The sequence below is a fragment of the Suncus etruscus genome, chromosome 1 (assembly GCF_024139225.1).
Source record: "Suncus etruscus isolate mSunEtr1 chromosome 1, mSunEtr1.pri.cur, whole genome shotgun sequence".
NCBI classification, from domain to species: Eukaryota; Metazoa; Chordata; class Mammalia; order Eulipotyphla; family Soricidae; genus Suncus; species Suncus etruscus.
The window spans coordinates 165,238,235-165,246,959 of NC_064848.1; the positions used below are offsets into that span (position 1 = coordinate 165,238,235).

At 49.2% G+C, this 8,725-nt stretch overlaps 2 protein-coding genes across 2 annotated transcripts in view; both read right to left on the reverse strand.

Moving 5' to 3' along the window:
- PIGS (phosphatidylinositol glycan anchor biosynthesis class S) overlaps window positions 1-8,725 on the reverse strand; it is a 1,033,024-nt gene that overhangs the window by 763,912 nt on the left and 260,387 nt on the right. The gene's annotated exons all lie outside the window — the stretch shown is intronic.
- VTN (vitronectin) lies at window positions 3,996-7,013 on the reverse strand. Its single transcript, XM_049771890.1, has 8 exons — window positions 6,849-7,013; window positions 6,633-6,752; window positions 6,213-6,551; window positions 5,982-6,121; window positions 5,614-5,770; window positions 5,078-5,230; window positions 4,341-4,697; window positions 3,996-4,181 (listed from the first exon to the last, which is right to left on the reverse strand). The coding sequence occupies exons 1-8, from the start codon at window positions 6,910-6,912 to the stop codon at window positions 4,069-4,071; spliced, it is 1,443 nt and encodes a 480-aa protein (XP_049627847.1). The 5' UTR covers window positions 6,913-7,013; the 3' UTR covers window positions 3,996-4,068.

The following is an 8,725-nucleotide window of genomic DNA, read 5'->3' on the forward strand; positions in this document are numbered from 1 at the left end:
ACCACTGATCCTCTTTAAAATTCCCATCTTTTTGACGCCTTCGTTTTAACTCCAAAAGTGAAAAAATATTAGATGACAAAACAGTATTTTCAGTTGCAAAATTCTTTGTTCTTGTTTGAGGGGAGAAAATATTTAATGTAGGTGGTCTCAGCCAATGAAGGGAGAGATTCTTCATAGACACACATTCTTCTCACATTTGATGACACATATCTATACATGGTTATAAACAAGTATACACTTAAGAATACATAACAGTTGTAAATAAACTAATAAAGTTATTTCGTATGAGTTCTTAAACATGTTTTTGGAAGTATGAAAACAGTGTGAAATATTCACAGTTGACTATTTGTTTTATGGTGGTCCTGCCAACAATAGGAGGTTGAAGAAGAAAATGTTTCTTAAGCCCCTCTTCTAAAAGATGAAGCAAGATAAGAGATCAAATGACGAGCTATGAGCCATCAAAAATGGAGCCAAATTTCTTGGCCCTGAGTCTGTAATAAACCTCTTTTTTATTTATTTTATTTTATTTTATTTTGGTTTTTGGGTCACACCCGGCAGCGCTCAGGGGTTATTCCTGGCTCTATGCTCAGAAACTGCCCCTGGCAGGCACAAGGGACCATATGGGATGCCGGGATTCGAACCACCGTCCTTCTGCATGAAAGACAAATGCCTTACCTCCATACTATCTCCGGCCCCTGTAATAAACCTCTTAAGAACTTTCATTAGAGCACTTAAACATGATATTGACATTAGTTATTTAAAAAAAAAAAAAACATTAGTTGGGGCTGAAGAGAAAGCATGGAGGTAGGGCATTTGCCTTGCATGCAAAAGGACAGTGGTTTGAATCCCAGTGTCCCCCGTGCCTGCCAAGGGCAATTTCTAAGCACAGAGCCAGGAGTAACCCCTGAGCACTGTCAGGTGTGACCCCCCCAAAAAAAAAGTTATTTAATAAATATTTGTTAAGTCTATTCTTCAGATCTCTGACAATATAAATCAAAGTTCATATTTCTATAGTTTTGCTCCTAATGTTCTGTTCCTAATAGACTGCATCTTTTTGTTCTCTGAGTTTCTGTGGGGTTCACCTCCCTCTGAGCACTCTTCAATTCTTAGAAATTATATATTCGGGGCTGGAGAGATAGCATGGAGGTAAGGCATTTGCCTTTCATGCAGAAGGTCAAGGTTCGAATCCCGGCGCCCCATATGGTCCTCCAAGCTTGCCAGGAGCGATTTCTGAGCATGGAGCCAGGAGTAATCCTGAGCACTGCCGGAACACTGCCAGGTGTGACCCAAAAACCAAAAAAAAAAATAAGATGCCATGTGCAAGGCAGGCACCTTAGTCATTGTACAAACAAACTGGCCCCTCGAGGCAATAATTTTTTGCCATGGGCCTCGTGAGCAATGCTTGATCAACTGTGCTTGACTAACAGGCCCAGTCAGATTAGTGCTTGGCTCAGTAAAACTTGGGTGCTGTGTACTCATGCAGTGATTGGCATCAAATTCAGGACCTCAAGCATGAAAGGCCTTCACTGTAGCCTGTTAACTTACTTTTCCAGGGCCAGAACAGTGGACTAAGGCACAGTTAACCTAGGTTTAATTAAACCCAGCACTCCAAATGGTCCTCTGAACCCTACCAGTAGTTGTACCTGAGCACAGATCCAGGAGTAAGCCTTGAACACCACTATGTTTAACCTCAGAAAAACTTCTTTCCCAGTCCTTTGAGACAATATACATAAAGTGACATTTATTTTGGGGGGGCTTTGGGCCATATTAAGCAGAATCCCAGCTTTGTGCTCAGGGTTGTTCACTCCAGCCCATCAACTCTCCACAGCCCCATTAAAGTTTTGCTTTAGGCATTTCTATGTTATGTAGCATTTTGCTGAGTACAAGGCTGCGCGTAAATCTGAGCACCACTAGGTATGGTCAAAACAATAAAAAGTAAGTACTGCTAATTTGTTGGCACAGATGTATAATTTCGAAGAATAGGGGGCCAAGATTGGAAGGTCTTTGCTTTACATGCCTTGGATTTGACCTGCAGCATTCTATATGAACCCCTGAGCACCACAGAAGTGCCAGAGGCGACCATCAACCACCCCACCACCATAAATTCAAAACAAAACTATATGGACAAGTGCTCTACCTTTTAGCCCTATCCCAGCTGATCACTTACAGAGGAATTTATGAGCCAATACTTCTAGCTTCTAGGGATAGAGGTAGGAGGCCCAGTTGTTGCCCAAAAAAATCACCATTGTAGGCAGTGGTTAGTAACCCCAGCCATCACTAGGGCAGCTCTGTTGTCCCCTGGCACCACTGAGCCTGAGCAGTACCACACCACAGAGCTCAAGCACCAAGTTGTCTTGAAATGACCCATTACAAATAGAATTGGAAGTTTGTTCTCCAGTTCTGTGGCACAGAAAGAAACCCTGGCTTCTCTGTCACTTTTTTGTTTTTAAAGTTTTCCATTTGTGCTGCTGATTATGCCATTGTACAAAGTTGATATTTCTTTCTTTTTCTTTTTCTTTTTTTTTTCTTTTTTTTCTTTTTGGGCCACACCCAGCAGCGCTCAGGGCTCACTCCTGGCTCCACGCTCAGGGCTCACTCCTGGCAGGCTCGGAGGACCATACAGGATGCTGGGATTCGAACCACCGACCTTCTGCGTGTAAGGCAAATGCCTTGCCTCCATACTATCTCTCCAGTCCCTATTTATTGGTTATTTGGGCCACACCAGGGGTTATGCCTGGCTCTGCTCAGAAATCACTCCTGGTGGGTTCGGGACCACATGGGGTGTCGGGTCGAACTTGGGTCAGTTGTGTGCAAGGCAAATGCCCTGAAGTGCTATCACTCCAGCTTTCTCTGTCACTTCTGTTTCGCCCTACAAGCCCTCTACAATGCAGAACTGGCCTAGGATTCCCCAGGGAGAAGGCAGAATACTGGGTAGAAAACTAGGACTGGGGCAAACAATTTCTCTAGCATGTCAAGTGTCACCATGTAAAGCCCTACTTCTGCATTAGTCTTAGTGCCAAAGACAAGAGGAGACAAGCATTCTCAGCCCCATTTTCCAGGTTCATTGACTTTCAGAGAGTACATGGTCTTAGGGAAAAGGCAGGATTTGAGGCAGCATAGCACAATGGCTCACCCCATGCTTCTCTTCAGCAGGACAGCTCTCAGCATGGTTGCAGTAGCAGGGGAAGTGCCCGTCCTCTGGGTCTCATTCAGGACCCTGAGCCCTTTGATTCACTGCTTTTATCTCTAACTGGTAGTGATCTGATATGCAGACAGCTCCACATTAAATCCCAGACACCTCATGAAACCCTGAGTACTGCCAGCTGTGGTTCTGGTTCTGGTGACTCCCAACCACCATCAAGGGAGCTCTGGTGGTCTCTGGCACCACTAAGCTTGAGTAGTACCACATCACAGAGCTCAAGCACCGAGTTGTCTGGAACAGAGTTGGGCCAAGTATCACTGGAAGTGACTCTAGCCCTCTGTACAATGCTTGAGAGCCCCCCGCTCCAATGCCATGGCCAAAGAGATGACTCAATGAGCTGGAATGTATGCTTGGCTTGCTAGATGCCCAGCACTACATGAGATGGAGGTGGGATGCTGGAGAAATAGTACAGCAGGTAGGGCTTTGTATGTGATTGAACTGGGTCTAATCCCTGTCATCTCATGTTGTCCCACAAGTCCACCAGGAGTCATTTCTGAGTGCAGAACCATGAATAAGCCCTTAGCACACTTAAAAAATTTTAAAATAAAATCTAGTCAACTCTGCCTCCCATGAGGCAAAACAAGCCCAGAGCTGGGCCAATGTCTTGGCAACTCCTGTCATCTTCCCAGAATTCCAACTTCCACTTAATGCTGGCGGTTCATCAGAGGTAATATCAAAGGAAGACTCGCGTGGCCCTCACCAGCCTACAGCCCAATACGAAATAGAACATGCTTGTCTAGCCCCTCCCAACCTCCCTTCCCTCAGCAGATCTTCCATAGTGAGTACAATGGTCTGAAACAGTGCCAAGGGTGCTTTATTGGGCTGGGAGCAGGAGGACGGATAGCCAGGAGAGTAGGATTATGCTCCTACTGGTGGCCAGGGGCTGGACAGTCCAGCCAAAATTGGTCAATGGAGCGAGGGTAAGGAGGAGTCACGGTGTCCACTTGCTTTGTGCGAAGATTGGCCCGGTAGTATTTGTCTGGAAGAGATCAGGAGAGGGCAGATGAGGTCAGGCTCTGCCCATTCATGCCCAAGAGAAAAGATTTGATCTCTGGGCAGGGGAAGTAGGGTGAACACTACCACTGATGTTGGGCCCCGTAGGAAGACTTGCCCTGACGGAGAGCCACAGGGACCCTACCTCCTGAGAAGAAGTAGATGCTCTGGATGGGCTCACAAGAGGTTGACACCAGCCAGTCTATGCTGCTATAGTCCCCGTAGTCCCCGTAGTTGAAGGTTTCCAGGTCACTCTCCTCACTGGAGGGCCAGGACAGCCAGAACCGAGATAGAATTGAGCGGGACTTGCGCTGGCCTTTCTGGTTGCGGCTTCGGTGTGATCGGTAGCGTTTCCGGTTGCGCTTCTTCTTCCATTTGGGCTTCTTGGGCAAGGAGCGAGGAGTCAAGCCTGAGATGTAGATGCGCCCTGCCATAGCCGCATCCACCTGCTCAGGCAAACCTCGCCAGCCCTCGCTGATGAGCATGGGCTCTCCAGCACCACCTGTGGCAGGGAGAGGGTTAATGAGGGGTCTGAGGGGGCCTGGGCCATGCCTCTAGCAGACATAAGAGTGAATGAAGCCCAGATAACTAGGGCAGAACCCAGCACCCACTCCTCCCTCCTGTTCCTAGGCCTTATTTGCCCCTCTACCCAAGCCCTTCCTGTGGGCACATCCACAGCCCCCCTCTGCAGGCAAAGTCCATCTGGGCAGTGGGGGCATCGTCCTCACCAAAGTCAACAGAAGCAAAGTCTGACCTGAGTAAATAGCCTTTGATTGGTAGCTCCATGACCACAACCCCCTTTGGCCAGCCCAGCTCTCTGCCTCCCAGCCAGAAATGGAGATTCCAGTTCTCTCCAGGGGACTCTTCCCCTACCCTCCATACCAGGGGAATGGCCCCAGAAGAGACGCTCGAAGATGGTATCCCATCTGTCCCGCTGCATCTGGGCAAAGTATGTGAACACGGCCGACTGGGAGCTGTCTTCACAATCCTCCTGTGTGGGCTGCTGCTGGAACTCGTACTCCCAGTATTGTTTCCCTAGGGGCCAGCATCTGCCATCAGTGGGGTGGGCCTGAGCCTGCCTGAGAAGCCCAGAGGCCTGGGAATTTGGGCTCTTCTAGCGGCAGGATAGACAGGATCTGAAACCTTCCCCCTTGTGTTTTGTTTTGTTTGTTTGAGGACTTATGGTGGTGCTCAAGGCCTACTCCTGGCTCTATGCTCAAGAATCACTCCTGGAAGTGCTCTAGGGACTATGTGGGTATCAGGGATCAAATCCTGGTCGGCTGCATGTCAGGCAAGCACCTTAACTATTTTTCTATCTCTCTAATTGTGCCTATCCTCCTTAGAGTATGGAAGCAAACAGTTCTGTTGCCTGCTTGTTTCCCTCACACCCACCCCTGCCCCACACTCCCTACAAGTACCCTTGAAGAAGTAGGCCTTCTCCTGGCCAGTGTAACTATGAGCTGGGAGAGCCAAAGCTGCATCCACGTCATCCGGAATGCCACTGAAGCCCTCTGATATATCACGGGGGTAATCTGGGTCCAGGACACCATCCTCAAAGCGCCAGTACTCACTACCCTAAGCAGAAGGACGAGGAGAGGGATGAGAAGGTGACTGGGCACAAAGGCAGCCAGTCTGTTGCCCCAGGTAGCCGCCTTCAACTCCAGATCTGCAGCTCAGACTTCCCCATCCTCAGGGAGCCCCAGGTAGGCATCACTGGCTGATCCAACCTTCACACCCACGCAGGCTCAACAACCCTCAGCCCTAACCCCGTCCCTGGACCTGGCACCTTGAAGAGGTAGGTCTTTCCCTGACAGTTGACGCGAGTAAAGGCAGCATCAATGGGGCCCTCAATGCCCCAGACATCTCGGATGAGCTTCGGGTACCCCGGCCTCACTGTTGTTTCATCCAGTTCATAGCAGTATTTCCCTAGATTTTGGGAAGGCTTAGTGAAGAAGGGGATGCACCTGGAGTCAACTCCTCCTGCCCCCCCCCCCCCCAGAAGTGCCCCTGGCATCACCTCGGAAAGCGAAGATGGAACCATTTTTGAGCTCGGTGAAGGCGTCAAAGGGTTTGCCACTGCAGAGCTCTTCCTCAGTTAGGGGCCTCACAGTATCTTGAGTGGTTCCAAGCCCATGACCTGCCTCCTCAGGCCCTGAAGTCACCTGTGAAGGCTCGAAGGCCTCTTCCTCAGGATTTAGAGTAGGCTCTCCTGTAATCCTTTCTGGCTGGCTCTGAGATGTGGGGCTCAGCCTGTCACTCTCAGGTTGTGTATGGGTGCTGCTGATATTGTCTGAGGTTTCATAGTCATAAGTGCTATACTCATCTTCTGGCAGAGTGAACACATCCCCACGTGTCACTGCAGACAGAAGCGCATAGTGGTGAGTCTCCAGTCAGAGAGGGGACTCCTCCAGGCCCACCTAGTCTCTGGGAAACGTACCTTGGGGTTTACACTCAGCGATGTAGTCCGCACAGCAGCTCTGGTAGTAAGAACAAAGCTCATCACACTGGCACTTTCTGTCTTTGTTGAAGCCTTCAATGCAGCGACCCTTGCACGAATCTGTGACGAAAGGAGTGTCTGTGAGAACACCCAAACCCAGGCTACCCTCACAACTCCCTGCATGGACCCAGAGCATTCACCAATAGCCTCCCACACCTTGGTCAGCCAGAACAACCCCTGCCAGCAAGGCCAGCACCAGAAGAGCCCTGGTGGTGGCCATGGCAGGCCCTTCAGTTGAGAGCCTCCTTCAGAAGGCTTTGTGCTCTGAAGTCTCTGCTTCAACCCCTGAGAAGGAAGAGGGAGGGACACCAAAAAGTGGAGCGGCTTTTCTACTGTTCTGTTTGCTCAACCTCTGGCACATTCCAGGAACATGAGGGAGCTGCAGATAAATCCTGGGCCAAGCTCAGGGTCATCTGAAACAGGGACTAGTACAGTGGATTTGGCCGACAGAAAGAAGGCCCATTCTTCCCTCCTCCCCTCTGTCTGTGAGACCTGTAGATAATGGCCGTTTTCCCTTTTCGGTAAAATAATACCAACAGTCCCTGCCTTGGGGGGTACTGGGAGATTACATGGGTTCAAATAACCAAATGGCCAGTGCCTGGAGTAGCATTCTGACTTCATTCTCTGGAAATTATATTGATTGATGACCTGTTTGGTCAAGGTCATCTCTGGTGGGAAGCTAAGTCACTCAATGTGTGTTTAGGACAGTGGAGGATGGGGATGGTAAAAAAAAATAAAAGTCTGGGACAGATTTTTATCATTAAAAAACAGAGTTTTCCCGGAGAGATAGCACAGCGTCGTTTGCCTTGCAAGCAGCTGATCCAGGACCAAAGGTGGTTGGTTTGAATCCCGGTGTCCCATATGGTCCCCCGTGCCTGCCAGGAGCTATTTCTGAGCAGACAGCCAGGAGTAACCCCTGAGCACCACCGGGTGTGGCCCAAAAACAACAACAACAACAACAACAACAAAACAGAGTTTTACTTCCAGACGTTTTTATCTTGGGTTCACTGAGTTCTTAGTGCAGACTGGGTAGGTGTTGAATATTTGGACTGACTTTGATTTCTTCTTCTTCTTCTTCTTCTTCTTCTTCTTCTTCTTCTTCTTCTTCTTATTTTTTATTATTATTATTATTATTATTATTATTATTATTATTATTATTATTATTTGTTTTTTGGGCCACATCTGGTGACTCTCAGGGATTACTCCTGGCTATGCACTCAGAAATCTCTCTTGGCTTGGGGGAACATATGGGATGCGGGGAGGGAGGGGATCGAACCGTGATCCGTCCTAGGTTAGCGCATGCAAGGCAAACGCCCTATGCCTGTTGCTCCGGCCCCTGATTTTGATTTCTGAGTTATCCTCAGATTATTCAATTCTGAAAAGGTCACTCCTTGTCCTCATCCTTCATTTCCCCATCAGTAACACCAGGTCTGGCCTGTAAAGAAACAAGCAAACTGAAATTTGGTTTTGTCCCCCCGCCCCCCGCACACATACACACAGAGCTGGCTGTGCCCAAGGCTTCTATTTTTATTCATTTATTTATTTATTTATTTATTTATTTATTTATTTATTTATTTTTGGTTTTTGGGCCACACCCGGTAACGCTCAGGGTTTACTCCTGGCTATGCGCTCAGAAATCGCTCCTGGTTAGGGGGACCACATGGGACACCGGGGGGTCGAACCGCGGTCCGTCCTAGGCTAGCGCAGGCAAGGCAGGCACCTTACCTCTAGCGCCACCACGCCGGCCCTGCTCAAGGCTTCTTACTCCTGGCTCTGCCCTCAAGGCTCATTCCTGACAGGGCTGGTACCGGGGATCGAACCCGAATCCTCTCTACAATTCTCTGATCCTGCCTTTCCCATTCTAATGTCTTAGAGAGGAAAAAAAGTCCTCTCTCCACCCTCCGTGGTGGCCGGCCACCCAAGGCGAGGAGGAACCGGCCAGGGTGTGGGCGAGGCCACGTTGGCGTTGGGGGCGGAGCCCGAGGGCCGGGGCGGGGCGTCCGGGGGTCAGCGGCATCCCAGGGGCAGCTGTC

What these genes read in the sequence shown, in the direction of transcription:
- VTN (XM_049771890.1), bottom strand. Translation starts at nt 6,912, where the DNA reads ATGGCCACCACCAGGGCTCTTCTGGTGCTGGCCTTGCTGGCAGGGGTT. An exon ending in TTCCATCTTCGCTTTCCGAG is followed by an intron (nt 6,122 to 6,212) that starts GTGATGCCAGGG and finishes CCCAAAATCTAG; the next exon opens with GGAAATACTGCTATGAACTG. An exon ending in GAAAGACCTACCTCTTCAAG is followed by an intron (nt 5,771 to 5,981) that starts GTGCCAGGTCCA and finishes CCTTCTGCTTAG; the next exon opens with GGTAGTGAGTACTGGCGCTT.